Source organism: Laccaria bicolor, genomic scaffold, assembly GCF_000143565.1.
Source record: "Laccaria bicolor S238N-H82 LACBIscaffold_55 genomic scaffold, whole genome shotgun sequence".
NCBI lineage: Eukaryota > Fungi > Basidiomycota > Agaricomycetes > Agaricales > Hydnangiaceae > Laccaria > Laccaria bicolor.
Window position 1 is genome coordinate 136873 of NW_001889926.1, and position 15365 is coordinate 152237.

Here is a 15365-nt window from a genome sequence, read left to right on the forward strand (position 1 = left end):
CCTAGGAAAAACATTATTGAACAACTGGTCATGAAACAACGTCACGGTACACGAAACGTTCGAGTGTCAATGATTGTTTAGTCATGCTTGGCAGGAGCTTTAAAGTTGATAAGCACATCAGATCCAACTCAGATCACATTTCCGCGTTTGCGCCTTCTGCGTCTTCCATCACATCACTCACCTCTCCAATGTTACGTCAACCCATTTGGGGCTGCCAATGAATGTAGATGCTAGTGTTGTTTTGTATTGTCCAACCGGTAACCCTTTACCGGTACCAACTGTACGTCACTGTGCGAATACCTGATCCAGTCCGGACAAAAATTGGTCAATAACCAGATAGTTTTGGCGAAAAGCACTGGCAAAGGAACAACCCAGGGTTCAAGTATTGCTGCTATTTCGAATGGAGGTCTTCGAGCACATGCACAGCCGTCAATTTCGTCCTAAATCTCAAGGACACGCTCTCCACACGCGAAGATTTGCTCTGCTAACGTCTGCTCAGTTTCTTTGCACCCTCTGCCATTCAAAGACAGTTCAATGTTTGTATTAACGCAAGAAGTCCACCATCAAAGCATTGAATATTTGCCGCCCAGACATCAAGAACTTGGCCATTATTGCATTGCAAGAAAAAGGGTGAGGATGCCGAGATAGATGCAGATGTCAAAAATCAGTAGATGGTTAAGTATGAAGTCTTTAAATTAATACCTTTGCATGCTTACGGCTCTGGGAGCCCTTTTGAGCGAAAAAATTGGAACACTGCCTACTAATAGGCCTGATATAGTGTGCGGACAAAATTTTCGGATGTGCGGACAAAAATCACCCGATTTGGGGATTTTTGGATCAGCCATTTGACATGACTTTCACAGGTTCTGGACTAGCATGAGAGGCACACCTTGAGGATTTCTCAGAAGACAACATTCTGGCTCAGCTTCAACGAGATGTTGTATCTTGTTCTTTCATATCGCATAATGCACCGCAAGATCTCCCTTTTTCCGCGAGTAAAGGTCTCAAGATCTCAAATCTGAAACGTCGTGTATAATATTAGGGACTGTCATGGATATACCCGGGTATTAACCGTACCCGATCCACGGATTTTCCCACCCACGGATCAGATAAGGCACAGTACAGATATATCCGTGGGTAAACAGCCTGGGTGACCAAGCAGCTATATAAATGAGTGTATCTCGTTCATTTCCTGTCCGTTCTTTATGAAAAAAATTGTGTTAGAAAGCGAAAATTCAGGAGAATTCATATTAAAACAAAAGTCATTCATATAGTATCTAAATTGAGTATATCGAAACTAAAGTTATTTATATATATCATCATCTGAGGTCTTTCTCCTTGTATAATGCTGCTGTAACTGAGCCTTGATCACAGAGAGTGTTGGGGGTGTGTATTAGCATGCCTTGGCCATCTTGAGAGTATTTATTTTCAGTTTCAGAGAAATGCTTTTGAGAACAATTGATATTTCAGTCGGGTAGCAACAGAAACAATCAAGGAAATGGGAGGTTATATGATGTACGGGCACAATGCATCACATTCCTGACTCCAACTTTCATGAATGGGTTCTGATTTCTGCTCAGCCCCAGGTAAGCAGCATTATTCACATTTATTTTCCTTTACTTTCAATGATTGATGCAGCTACTTCTGTGGATGCAGAGTGGGCATTCTCCACTGGTCGCAATCAGATCAATTTCACCCAGCACAATATCAACTTTCAAACATTCAGAGCAGAAATGGCTCTTAGATTCTGGATTAAATTCCCCTTCTACCCAGCTTCAATAAAGGTACACAAATGATTGAAAAAAGATGGACAATGATTTCTTTTCCTCTTAAATAGGTTTTTGTAACACTTTGTGTCACCAAAATTGTTCTTTCAATACCTCTGGGTTCATCAAGGTAAGTTTGAATGTTCTCCTGTTTTTTTATTGGGGCATATTGTGATTGCTTTCACTAAAAATTGAATTCATTAACAGGATTTCAAAGATTTCTGGTGACAAGCTTGGGTGACAGCGGGGAACAAAGGCCAGGTCACAATTTGGACCCATTCCACAAGCAGCAGGGGCCAGGAAGTTGTTGTGATAGCATTCTGTCATGGTGGAAGGGAGTTGGGGGTACAAATAACACTCTTATCTATTCCGGGCATGTATGCTCAAAATATCTCAAGAAGGTCTAAAAATATCTAATTTACCCACGGATACCTGCAGATAGTCCGGGTAGTTACCCGAATCCATCAGTTGAGTCCAAATATGGGTGGATTTCGGGTTCACCCGGGCTTTAGCTATCCGTGACAGTCCCTAGCACTGTATATCTTGGTGACTTATACACTCTACCCATCGTTATGCCTACGATGGCCATGAGGGTAGGTATTTCCCAGGTATTTCAGGAATCCAGTGTTAGAACGAAGGTTGGAGATTACTGAGTCACGCAGTGTGGATCTAATCTCCACGTCACTCAGGGTCCCAGGAATGGGTGTCTATCTGCGGCCTACATACTTTCCCGCTCTCTCTGCCATCTACAGAAATTGAAATACGGTGGTAGCGACTTAGACGAAGACGAAGTAATGCTTGCTCTCCATCTTGCTCTCCATACCCGCCCCTGTACTAATTTCTCAACGCTATACACAGCTTGGCTATACTTAGCATGCGAAAGGGCGTACAGCGAATTCGAAAGCAAAGCGAAAGGCCGACCAATCCGCAGTATTATAATGGAGTTCGATAACTGCGATACTCAGACGGCACCCTTCCAGATTTCATTTGAATTCCATAAAAGCACATCTATGCCCTGATCTTTGCGACGCACCAAGATATTCGCATGACCCACAGTTGGCAAACAGTTGGTAAAGGGGTTGCGAATGGCCGAACAATACGAAGCGACATCAGCATTTATATCCATTGGCAGCCCCAGTCAGTGGGTTGACGTTGGTTTTATGATGCAGAATCTAATGTTTTTCCTTGGCCCTCTTAGCCCATATCGGCCGACTTGGTAAATCCGCATGACTCCCAACAATCGACGCCATCTCAAGACCTACCGCACAACATCAAATCATCATCTTCTTCTCTGATCTTTGCGCCTTCTGTGTCTTCCATCACACCACTCGGCACCTCTCCCTCCGAGTCCACCCTCGATCCCTCTAACTCGATCCCATCAAAGGAAGCTTGTTCGTCAGGATGCTCCCGCCGACAAGTTTCGTTTCAGAGAGCTGAGCTACTAAAAATTTTGATACAATATTTGGCCGGCCAAGCAAGGGTCAAGTGTAAATTATTCGTCACTCGCACACTTGCTTCCCGTCTTTCTAATCTGAAAAATACATTGAATGATGCAAGAATGACGTTGTGCTTTGATAGGCAACATCTCAAGCAGCATCTACATAGTTTTTTAAGTAGCTTCTTTGGATAAATTATGATGAATGATTTCGCATGGAGTCTAAACTAACAAAATACGAGGGGTCACTTGTACAAACCCTATGAATTATGGAAACAGTCTTCCGCCAGCTTCATTTTCGTAAGCTGATGGTCAATTTGTAAGCAGTGACCCCAGAAACTCCGTGCACCTACATCAAATTTCAAAATATTGGACACTGAGTATAGTGTTCCGCACCGCAACCAGCTTCAGCGCAATGCGGAGGAGGCCCCATATGTTGTATAGATCATAATACATTAAATAGGACATAATTTCGGGAAGGTATCAGTAACCAGGACTGTTCGTCTTGACTGCGCTTTTAGTGTTTAGCACTCAGGGCCATTATCATGCGCATATTTACGCGACATCAGGTTTCGTGGACGGTGGTGGTACTGCTAGTGCTCTGCCAAGCACAGCACGCAGGAAGGAGCTGGCATGCATTGTACGTGGTCCTTGTTCAAAGCGGGGCATATAGGATGTTGAAGCCTGTTGGACATGAGGGGGCTAGATTGAAAGGAAGGCATGCCTTGACGTCAGTGAGTATCAGTGTGTCGTGTTGCCCAATCTGATACAGCAACACGAGGCCGAAATCTTTCACGAGCACAACGCTTCTTCCAATCGACTTCAAGTTCCAATTTGGTTCCAATATGCCACGAAATTCGACGTGTTGCGTCATTATTTCCAGTTGTTGCTAAAGGTGGCGAGAGGTGTGCAGTACTTTGAGCACCTGCATTTCTTTTTATATTAGCCCTTGCAAGTTGCATTTTCAATATATGAGTATCTGTACTGACACTCACCTTTTTTCGAAGATTTCCACATTATTTTTTCGAGGCTTTTGCCCTGTGGTGAGTGGACCTCTTTGCTCTAAGCAATCCTTCGTCATCAACCTATGTGAAATTGCGCAGACGCCCGCCGTTGCTCGTCACCATATCGAATCAAGCAATGATAGTGTTCTTACATTGAATGAGCCATGGGATTGAAAGGTTGACATTCAAGGCTGTAAGTTACGGTCAGTCTGTAACCGGCTTCTCATATCCATTTCCGACGTTTTCATAACAATAACTCCCCAGAGAATCGACAGCGTTATCCAGCATCCACCCAATGGTTACGAGCCCAAGAAGGACGGGTAAACCCAGAAATGAGCTTACGGAGGGCTATCGCCGGAACTCGATAAATTGGTTTCAAGTTTGACTGGCGAGGGAGTATGAAGCAAATGCGGTAGAGCCATCACTCCTACTACGTACCGATTTCCGGTGTTGAGATATTGAATTACATGGAAACATGTCTAGAAAGATTCATTGGTAAGAGAACAAATACTAAAGAAAAACAACTTAGATTTGAAAGACACAGCCTCGGCAAAAGTGCGTTTTTGGAACGCGATACGTTGCGTCGGGCCAATCCTGAGGTAAGGTCGAAGGAACAGGCTGGCACGCCGCGTCATATCAATCCGCAGACATCGAAAAATCGAATTAGATCATCTACAACGATAGAAAGTATTATTATTTCGTGGACAGGGGTGTTGCTTGGATAGGAACTTACCCAGTGATCTTCGGATGTTCAAAAATCGAATCTGCGTGGGTGTACGAGGTGTACGAGTGATGTATCGACGTGCATCGCCGGCCTCTGAAAAATCAAGAAAATGTCAGGAAAAAGCCTGCAACAAGTTTAGTAACAACGGCAGGAACACACGTTAAACTTGCATGAGAAGACCTCAGCATGACAGCGATTCCCTGAACGCAATAAATCGAATTAGAATTGTGAGCGGCAATCGAAAAGGATCACAAACCGAATTTTGTTACGCGTGCAATGGCTGAGCTGCTGAGACAACGAGCAAGGTGGTGGTGGAGGAAAAAGCTGTTTGTTCGCAATCGTTCACGTCAACTTTATGTCTTCCTTTGGCGCCCACCACCTAATTTCGGACCCAGGGACCACAAAAGCTGTCCGTACTTGTGTGATGGTGTCACGGCGTGGTATTCATGAATCATAGAAAAGAGAAGCGACGTAGTAGTGCACTGTGCAACGCGTGTACTTGCCATTGAAGAGAGCTGGGTAGTGGACAAGAGGCCATGGATATACAGGTTGACCTTTGATTGTACCTACATCAGGAAAACTACACATTCACTTATGACACTTGGGTCACTTTGACAAGTGGCCAAGAGACGTAAGTGAGCTCAAGTGACCAAAGGAGATTCACTTGGCTAAGTAGGTTGCTGCCTTGGCCAAGTGATTCCTCTTGGCTCAAGTGAAGACTCAAGTGGGTAAGTTGTATGGCAAAAGTGACCAAGTGATGAAATAGCGGTCTCAAATTGTTCCCGATTTCATCCAGGACAGTAAAATTAGTGGGTAAAAGAGTATATTGAACAATATATATGTACATCCATCTCAAGGAATATCCGAAATGTATAGAAAACGGACCATCCCCTCTGTTTGATGGTTGCGGGAGCACCCCAACATCTCACTCATCAAAGATCCTCGCACATCGAGGGGAGAGGCGTTGGCATGTTGAGTGAGCGAAACAGGTGGTTTTGGTTCCTCCATGAGCTCGATTGCGGAATCTGACCCAGAACTTGAACACGCGCTCAGCCTGGACAAAAATGAGATCATGCAGCAGGGGAGGTAAGAGGAGACATACCCGGATCATCGATAGAACAGGTCCTCGTTCTGCCGCCGATCCCTTCTCTTTCCCAGCCTCTTCACACTCGCCGTCGAATTGAAAAATGGTGGTGGCCAACACCGGTCTCACTTGGAGCAATCACAATGGACCCTGTGGTCGGTACGGTGCATAGGGGTAAGTAGAGATATGAAGAGGAGGTTGCCATGGCACAAACCTGGGCCAGCGTCGTTCTGGAGTCACCGTCTTCATCTGGTTTACCACCTTGTCACTAGGTGATAGTATGAGGTTTGTTAGCACAACCATGCATTGAATATCAGCACTAACTTACTGAGTTCGTAGTGCGTGCACAGGGCTTTGGCGAGGATGGGTCGGACACCACAAGCAACACGTCAATCATGACGTGTCATGACTAATGTGTCGCTTGGTGTGCACAGTCGATGCATTGAAATCGCCGAAACGGTATGTTGGCAGGGGCACCGCCCTTTCCGCATTCCTGGATAACGCGTTAACTCCACCAAAGAGACAGCTGAAGTGCGTACTTGCCTGACAAGCAAGCCTTCCAACAGCCCACTCCAACCCAGACATCTTCGTTGGGCATTTCGGAAGGGCCCATACAAGGCTTGAATTTGGATGGCTGAGAACTTGTGAGAAGTGCTTTGAAAGCCCGATTGGCCTGGCTGATGTAGAGATCAATGGGGTGCAGGTGTTCAAGAATCTAAGGACAGACCTCGTAAAAGATGTCGACAGGCATGGAACAAACCGGCGCCACTAGATATCCAACAGGTGGCCGAAAAAAACCTTTCGGAATTGAATGTCTCCATTGACGCAGCATGTAGATAGCCAGATGGTTAGCTAGATGTATAGTCGTCAGCTAGCACGATCCAGACGAACGGTATGGTCAACGTACCCGTGTCATGTCGATCCACCGTTCGCACCACAGGCTCATAGACCAACGCACTTGGCAGCTGAAGATCCTGTTGTGGGTGCTACTTAACCCATCTATAGAAGTGCCATCGTCGGCCCTTCAATAGCCTGTTTGTCACAAGTTCTGCCGTGAGGATGAGAAGGGCGGAGAAAGACGGAGAAGAGAAGAACCAATGTTAGGAATTTCAACATCGTCACTTGATCGTCACATGTCATCGGACTTTGAATGGACTTAGGAATATTTTCTAACGTGTTTGAGCAATCCAATAATATGACTCTTGAGGCCTTGAGGCTTGAAGCTTGAGTGTTGACTTACTGACTTGAGTGACTTAAATCCCCCACTTGGAGTCACTTGGAGTTTGAACCAAAGTTATGGCTGTACCTTCAAGTGGCAAAGCTTTTCAAGTGAGATTTCAAGTGAATCCAAGCGACGTAAGCTCAATAAGTGAAGTGTAGTTTTCCTGATGTACCTGCACGTAGGGCTGCTCACCGTGTCCGTCTTAGACGGATAGATGGGTCCGTCAGACGGGCACCGTCACCGTACCGTCTGGGCCTGTCGCAAGTCTCCTGACGTACGGTAGACGTACGGGGAAAGGCCGTCTGTTTCCGTTGAGTGACGGGCGTTAACGGGGTTGACGGGCGTCACTGCATATGCGGAGTTTGAAATGAGAATTGCACCAAGGCCGCTATCGCCTTCCAACCCCCACGTACCCCGTGAACTTTTTTTCTGAAACCGGCGATCTGTCCTTCAAATATCTCTTCATGTACGTGCAGCCCCTGTTGCTTTTTCAATTTTCGGATACTTAATTTATTATTATTATCTAATTATCACTAGTTGATCACTAGGAATGCAACCTTTCAGCAAAAGCATTCATCAAGACCGAAAGATCGATCTCATCATGGACCGTAGTAGGTAGGTATTGAGTAAATTTCTGCGTTGTATGTACTTTGCAATCAGTACTCATCTGTTTATTACATTGTGCTACTAGTAGTTTCCATCCTGTGTGCCAATGAAGTTCGCTAAGAGACGACACGCGCACAGACAAATGCCGCCCTAGTACGAGCTAGTACGCTGCTAGATAGTAACTTTTAATACCTTTGTAATATCATTTATTCCATGTATCACTAAAATTTGTCAACGTCAATACAATTGACGTCCGTCTACATCCGTTGACGGCCGTTTTATATCAGTCCGTCTCCGTTTGCTTCTGCTTGGCCCTTGGGTGACCCAGACGGACGGTTGCTGGTTGAACCGCCCCTGTCAACGCCCGTCGATTAGACGACCGTGTCCGTCAGACGGACGGTGCGCAGCCCTACCTGCACGGGGTGGGTGAACATCATCCAGATAGAGTAAAACGCAACTGTGAGTGACGGTACCGTGGTTTGGAATGGAGCTTGGACGCATCTTTCTCAAGATCCAGTATGGTAGGCCCCGGGAAGCTGCCCTTATGTCTGTGCGTCAAAATGGTCCAAAAACGGCCTCAAATATGCTATTTTTCACGTCCAAAATATGCTATTGCGTACAAGGATGTCACATTCCCACGAGGTGACTCTCAGTAAAAACGATTCGTCGTGTCTCAGTCATATGGTAGTCACGCTACTACACGAAAATGCACGAGATGACTAAAAGCAGTCTTTTTTACAAAATTTTGACTTCGAGTTGACTTCGCCAAGTCGTGTCAAGTCGTGTGGCTGATGCCCACCATCTGTCGGTTACAGTCATTCGGTAGTCATGTAGTCACCTTATAGTCCTTCCATAGTCAAATAAAAGCCAGAACACAGTCATGCTACAGTCATATAATAGTCTCTTTCCCGTCATGCTCAGGTCATTTGATTGATGTGTGTTAGTCATGTATCTCTCATCACAACCTCAGGTAACAGTATCGGAATCATGGAACAAATCATATATTTTCCAAGCCTACTGACTGTGCTCTATATACACCTCTAGCACCACCTCAAGTCCAAATTCTCATCTCCTAATTAAGCCACATCTTCGTATGAAAAGAAGAGGTCGTTCTCAAGAGGGGATCATTTGTCGAAGGAGGGATGAGACTGTAGGGGGAAGGCCGAGACCATTCATCATAATAGGGGGGGAAGCCAAAAGGCATTCATCAAAGGAGGGAGGAGGCTATTGAGTGAGTCAGTAGGAGACCATTGAGTGAGGGAGGAGGCACACATCGTTGATGGAGGAGACAGTTCGTCGAAGGCGAAAACAAGTCGTCGATGGAGGAGACAGTTCGTCGAAGGCGGAAACAGGTCGTCGATGGAGGAGACAGTTCGTCGAAAGCGGAAATAGGTCGTCGAAGGAAGAGAGAGGTCGTAGAGGGAGGAGACAGGTCGTCGAGGGCGGAGACAGTTCGTTGAGCTTAGATCTCAGAAACCATTTGTTGAGGGGATACCAGTTGTCGAGGGCGGAGACTTATCATCAAAGGGGAGAACATCCGTTGAGGGAGGAGATCGTCTGCTGAAGGAGGAAGAGAAAGGAGGCCGTTGGTCGAGGGAGGGAAGAGGCCTTTCGTCATCTCTACCTAGGGAGGAGACCCTTCGTCGCGAGAGGAGGCCGCTGGTCGAGGGAGGGAGAAGGTGTTCGTCGCGGGAAGGCTGTTCGTCGACTTATGAATCGGAGCTTGCGTGGGTGTGGTGGGAAGGAAGAACATGGAAGAACTTGGGAAGAACAAGGAATTTTCGCGCTGACAACATGATCACCTGATGTCGGAGTTTCAACGGACTTCAACAAATTGTCTTGTTGACTGAGGACAAAGGCGATACAAATGATAGAAATTCGGATGACCAGGATTAGACTACAACATGACTTGTAACTGACTATTCCTCGACTTCAGTTAGGCCGTGAAAACTTTGCAGATACATAACTGAGCGCCACATGACTTTGCATTTACCAACGTGACTTCACATGACCTTCTTGTGAGAGGTAGATGACTTGACCTGACTTTCGTTTTTACTGAGGGTGACTACTTACATGTGACTCTGCCAAAATGTGACAATCTAATTAGCTCTCATACACAACTAGTATTTTGCCGCAATACGGGCGCCAGGAATGCGTCTAGGAAGACTTAGCTACCTCCTTTCGACTCAGCGTTAATGTTGTCCAATGTAGTGTGGCATCAGTTGACAATGACATAATGGTCCCCGATTTCTGTTCAAATGGCATGGAGAGAGGAATGAGGGCTGTTGACCTGAGATGACTCTACTGGCTCTTGCTTGAGTGCCGGTGTCGTCCATGTTCAAGGTGCACTTTGAGATATTCGTCACGGCACAAGTTGCAAGTAGCCATATTGCACCACCATTTTGCACCGCCGCCGCCAACCTTCCTTGCGTTGATTTTTTTTTTCTTAGAATGAGTCCTCAAATATGCTATAAGTAGATAGGAATATCGCGAAAATCTCCAGAAATTGTCTCAAATATGCTATAAACGCAGAGGAATATTACGATTTTTGGCCTCTGAAATATGCTATTTTCGCACAGACATAGGTGGGAGCTTCCCGGGGCCTAGTATGGTACCCACGAATTACTTCCTGGTTGCTGATGCCTTACAGAAATGTTCTATGTAACTTAATGTGATTTAAATGGAACATACCTATGGCCAGAAAACGCCCTGGGCCTCCGCATCCATTGAAAGTAAGTAGGTATTTTGTTGTGGAAAACGATACTCAGGGTCCAAAGTTTTGACATATTGATGTAGCTGAACGGGGTTTCTGGGGTCGCTGCTTATAAATCAGATCATAGCTTACGAAAATGAAGCTGGCGGAAGACTGTTTCCATAATGAATAAATAAATTTACCATGTGTCAAAAATTTAGACAGAGCCAAGTGCCCTAAATTTTAGAAAGTTATCTGTGAAACCCATGGATTTCACTTTATTTTTCCAAAGATAGAAAAACAAAATCTTCCCTGAACTTTACCACTGTGGCAAAGTTATGGTGACAAACCATAAGATTATCCCTTGATAAGAGATGATTAGATTAAATTAACCGTAACAATATCAAAAAGGTTTTGAGCGTTTTCGCAAAGCTGTCATGCCGTGAGAAAAGCGGCTAATGCCCAGAAGAGGTTTGATGCGCCGACTTCTTTTACTTTGATGCAGCTTTGTAACGCTTCGGGCCCCGCCTCTACGCTTCCTGATTTCATTTGGAGCTTATCGAGTTAGAGTCATTGACCCTCCTACCGTTGGCGGCTGGGCTCAGGTCTAAAATCTTTTCGGAAGGAAGGATTTCAAGATGCTTCTTGACGTGATGGGGTCCTCGCTACATTGCGACCATGACATTGGTCGACAATTCGGTGTGACCTCGTAATTAATCAAGTGTGACCTCTACCATTATACACGCCAAGATAGTATGTTTCGTCTTTTTGCTGCTTGTGCGGAGACTTGCATGCAAAAACTAGTTAGTCCAATGATATGTCTATAGAAAAGAAAGATGTCTACCGTTGGCCTAAAAAATAGGCGGATGTTTATGAAATAGCAGGTTGCCAGTAGTTGCACTGGGCTTGAATCGAAACCCCAGCCTTTGCATGATAGATGCGGTTGGTTATACAGCCCGATCAGACCACTTCACCATAGCTCAACTTATAGCATGTAAATAGAAAGAAGTATTATGGGTCTAAGCCTGCTTGATATCAGCGGCCTCGCGCGGCATAACGAAGTTGATGTGTCATCATGTTTCTGTAACACTTCCTTCTTAACCGACCATGGCCCGCTCGTTACTGGCTGGCATTTAAGTGGATGGTATGCCGTGCGCCGCCTGCGTTACTCTGGTTTTACCGTGTGACCTCGAGGGTGCGGTTCCCCCCACAAGGTTTTCTCTTCGCTTGGATTTGAGTAAGCTTGTCGATAACATGGGTACGCGGGTTGATGCCAATTCTCTATGCGCATGTATTGACTGCCCTCCAGTTCCTCACTCCCTCATGACTGGCTTTGCCCCCTGACAGCTCATGGCAGCCAATGATATGGCACCATGGCAGTGCCCGAGCTCACACAACAAATGTTCGACGCCGACAACGTGCGACAATCTCAAAGCCAGGATAAGACGATGAAGGAGGGTACGTACCGTCTGGTGTTTCACAGGGGTTATTCGTTTATTGTCATCCAGAATCCTCAGTCCCCTAATCAACAGCGTTATAGACCAAGAGATTCGAAGAATTCTCTTCGCTACAAGCAGCTCAAGGATGGCCGCATCCTTTTGGGTTACAATGTCCACAAGGTGTCTACTCTCCTAGCCAGCACTAGAAGCCCTTAGGGGTCTGATGCAATCAAATAGTGCACAGAGCACTGCTGCAGGTCGGGTAGGCACGTTTCACTGTAAACAAAATGGTAAGTACTCCCTGTCGCGTGGAGTCTTGAATAACTAAACGAACCTTTGTATTGGCAGTTCTTGAACACCCCCAATGCCATTCAACATACTACACGGCCCGCAATCCCTCAGGCTTCGACACGGTGTATCGCCGTCTCTACGCGCGGGTCGCTTGCGGACATTGGATGGCGTTGGGTCGCGGTTGAGAATCTCTAGAAGAGAAGAATAAAAACGTTCGTTAAGTCTTTCAAGACGTTAAGCACAAAGAAGTACTTACCCGTTTCGTTTTCAGCCATCACCACCTCTTGAAACCTGCCTTGTGGGTCGACACGCCACCGCCTCATATCGACGTCCGCCTTCTCTCGTCTTTTCCTTTTCCCTTCATGTGTTGTCGATTCCACCACGTTGTCCTGCATCCCTCCAGGCACGAAGACGACACGCTATCACACCTGGGCTTGCCTTCGAGGCACAGGCGTGCACTAAATCACCTCGAGAACAGGTTTCTTGGCACGTCTCGCAGAAGACGAGGACTAGCCACAGAAAATTATGTACGTGTGCCTGGTGTTCTCCTGCCATGGGCTTTCCAACTTGTCTGGGCGCTTGCACTGGTACTTGGGATGACGACGAAAGTTGTAGTTATATTATTTCGCAAAGGTATGACCTTGTGCATCCCAACCATCTCAACCTTCGTAAACTTCCTCATTCGTACAAGAGTAATCCGCACAGGGATCCTTTCGGAACCATAAGTGAGATTTCAAAAGAAAGATAGGAAAACATACGGCTGAGCGCTCCGCAGAAAACGTATTGATAGAAAACACACACTGCAGCTCGCTAGAATAGGTCACTTTACATGGAAAGGACTTCTTCAAATCGAGGGTGTTGAGAGAGCCATAAGGGAACATCTCGAGTATACGTGTGAGCGCTACGCAGAAAACGTATTGATAGAAAACACACTGCAGCTCGCTAAAATGGGTCACTTTACATGGAAAGGACGTCAATTGGCTGGGATCATACAGCGAAGCTTTTATTCAATTCACGGTTAATCCATGCGTGCACGTTGGAGTCGCCGCAGCTTCTGAATATCAAAGAAAGTAGTACCTAGAAATTTACGTGTGAGATTAGTGAAAAGAACGGTGGAAACAACACACTCTAACTGAAATCAGGCCATGCTTGGTGCGAGGGCTTTTGCTCATTCAAATCGAGGGTGTTGAGAGAGACATAAGAAAATACAATCGACGACGGACGTGGCCAAAAACAGGGTGGTAACATCACATGACCACACCATGAGTTATGACTTCAACTTGAAGTTCCAAAGATATCGTTCAATATACTTCGTATAATGGAAATAAAGTGTTTTCCAAGTGTTTTCTTTCGCAGAAAACATATGAAAGTCCAATCTACGGCTACAGACTTTCCAAACAATCAATATGAATACTTATGTGGATATGCAAAGAGGTTTTCGTTAAGTTTTCGTATGACTTTCAAGAAGAAATACTGAAACAGTACTGAAACCAGCTGTTTATTCACGGAAAACATACGCGTTGTCACCCATGCCTACAGGCAGCTATTAGTTTTCATTTCATATTGTCACGTACTCAGAATTCGTGAAGAAGCGGTGCCAGTTCCCCCAAACACCCCTCGGAAATCAACTTCTCTTACCAAATACAGACCTGAGCCCAGCCGCCAACGGTACCCTCCCCTGTCTCCAACGTTACGTCAACCCATTTGGGGCTGCCAATGGATATAGATGCTAGTGGTGTTTCGTATTGTTCGCAGCCCTTTACCAACTGTACGTCATGCGAATACTTATGTCGGTGCGCCGCAAAGATCAAGGCAAAGATCTGCTGTTATGGAATTCAGGATTAAGAAATGAAATCCGAAAGGGTGCCATCTGAGGTATCGCAGTTATCAAACTCTCAATACTGCGGATCGGTAGCGACGAAAGGCCGCTGTGCGTCCTTTCGTATGCAATGGCCTTGAGAAACCTAACAGACGGGTAGTAGTTATTAGAGGGCAAGCATTACTTCATCTTCGTCAAAGTCGCTACCGCCGTATTACTACTATTCAAATCTTTGTAGATGCCAGGAAGAGCGAGAAAGTAGGTCGCAAATAGACACCCATCCCTGAGGGGGAGGGCCGACCATGGCGGCAACTATGCCCATTCACAAATCAATGAGGCTCGGAAGTTAGCCTGTATATTTCCGAGGTTGTGGAGCACGAACAAGGAGATCAGCAAGTAGAAATTTTAATCGAAAAGTGCGATGAAATTTTCCTCTGAATCCACAGCATAGCTCAATCTTACTGTTGTAAGTTGTTCCCCAGGAATTTTTTCTCGGAAGAACACATCCAAATCAGCCAGCTTGCCGATGGAGCGCCCTGCAAAGTTGTCCCACATGGAACATGTTCCAAACCAAAAGTTCACATATGTTTTTCGGTTCGGTAGAGTCCTTTTTAGCCAGAGGCGCACAAGATGAAGGTACGCCATCTTTGGCCAAATCACGCACACCGACGACCACAAGCTGGAGATGGATCATACCCAGGGACGCCAGTGCGAATAAATATGGCAGAGATCCAATGCGTTCGTGCTATCGTTCGGGTGAGCAGCAATGCGCGAGGATCAGTGGAGGGCGTCCGGCACCAGGATTGTCGTCCAACACATAGTGTCGAAAGACCTCTGACAGAATCTGGGGCGAAAGGGACACTGATTGGATGGAGAGGGTGTATCAAAGTCACGCAGAAGGAGTCAATGACGCGAGATTGGTCAGATGGATCGTGCAAGGTGAAGTTTTCGGCGGGACGGCCTGAGAGGGGTAGGTTCGGGAAGAATTTCAAAAGAAAGCGCTATGTGCTCGAGGCGAGTGGCCCTAGAGGGCCCAGACGAGGAGGGCAGCTGTTGGTTTGGTTTCGGGGGGAAAGGTGTGAAGTGATTGTGGATCTGATAAGTGATGTCGACGAGAGGCAGCCAGCGTTGGTTTGACGGTGAAGACACGGATGAGGGAGGTTGAATAGGTCATTCGAGGGATGGTGCGCCTCTACACGATACAGAGACCGGGGCCGAATATGGCGGCCCCCGACATGTGGAGGACCGAGGTAGAGCCTGGTATCCCCATCCATTCCCTTCAA

At 46.1% G+C, this 15365-nt stretch overlaps 5 protein-coding genes across 5 annotated transcripts; 2 read left to right on the top strand and 3 right to left on the bottom strand.

Annotated features, from left to right (window-relative positions):
• Window positions 1-1526: 1526 nt before the first annotated feature.
• On the top strand, window positions 1527-4998 carry LACBIDRAFT_333752 (uncharacterized protein; the record flags this gene model as incomplete). Its single annotated transcript, XM_001888400.1, has 16 exons — window positions 1527-1586; window positions 1659-1784; window positions 1838-1896; window positions 1974-2003; window positions 2299-2359; window positions 2770-2907; window positions 2965-3157; window positions 3481-3520; window positions 3730-3841; window positions 3908-3935; window positions 4085-4106; window positions 4209-4244; window positions 4383-4398; window positions 4470-4525; window positions 4689-4700; window positions 4914-4998. The coding sequence occupies 16 exons, from the start codon at window positions 1527-1529 to the stop codon at window positions 4996-4998; spliced, it is 1074 nt and encodes a 357-aa protein (XP_001888435.1).
• A 375-nt stretch (window positions 4999-5373) lies between these two features.
• LACBIDRAFT_333753 (uncharacterized protein) lies at window positions 5374-7936 on the bottom strand (the record flags this gene model as incomplete). Its single annotated transcript, XM_001888453.1, has 12 exons — window positions 5374-5495; window positions 5859-5983; window positions 6228-6281; window positions 6342-6365; window positions 6553-6686; window positions 6741-6865; window positions 6921-6999; window positions 7254-7278; window positions 7428-7484; window positions 7525-7623; window positions 7649-7714; window positions 7914-7936. The coding sequence occupies 12 exons, from the start codon at window positions 7934-7936 to the stop codon at window positions 5374-5376; spliced, it is 933 nt and encodes a 310-aa protein (XP_001888488.1).
• A 1018-nt stretch (window positions 7937-8954) lies between these two features.
• Window positions 8955-9459, bottom strand: LACBIDRAFT_312858 (uncharacterized protein; the record flags this gene model as incomplete). Its single annotated transcript, XM_001888454.1, has 3 exons — window positions 8955-9065; window positions 9114-9355; window positions 9450-9459. 3 exons carry the CDS (start codon window positions 9457-9459, stop codon window positions 8955-8957), a joined length of 363 nt encoding a protein of 120 aa, XP_001888489.1.
• A 2447-nt stretch (window positions 9460-11906) lies between these two features.
• On the top strand, window positions 11907-12458 carry LACBIDRAFT_333754 (uncharacterized protein; the record flags this gene model as incomplete). The annotated part of the gene is made up of 3 exons (XM_001888401.1): window positions 11907-12152; window positions 12239-12262; window positions 12321-12458. The coding sequence occupies 3 exons, from the start codon at window positions 11907-11909 to the stop codon at window positions 12456-12458; spliced, it is 408 nt and encodes a 135-aa protein (XP_001888436.1).
• Window positions 12459-13281: 823 nt separating this feature from the next.
• Window positions 13282-14727, bottom strand: LACBIDRAFT_333755 (uncharacterized protein; the record flags this gene model as incomplete). Its single annotated transcript, XM_001888455.1, has 4 exons — window positions 13282-13340; window positions 13781-13796; window positions 13913-14083; window positions 14545-14727. 4 exons carry the CDS (start codon window positions 14725-14727, stop codon window positions 13282-13284), a joined length of 429 nt encoding a protein of 142 aa, XP_001888490.1.
• Window positions 14728-15365: the final 638 nt, after the last annotated feature.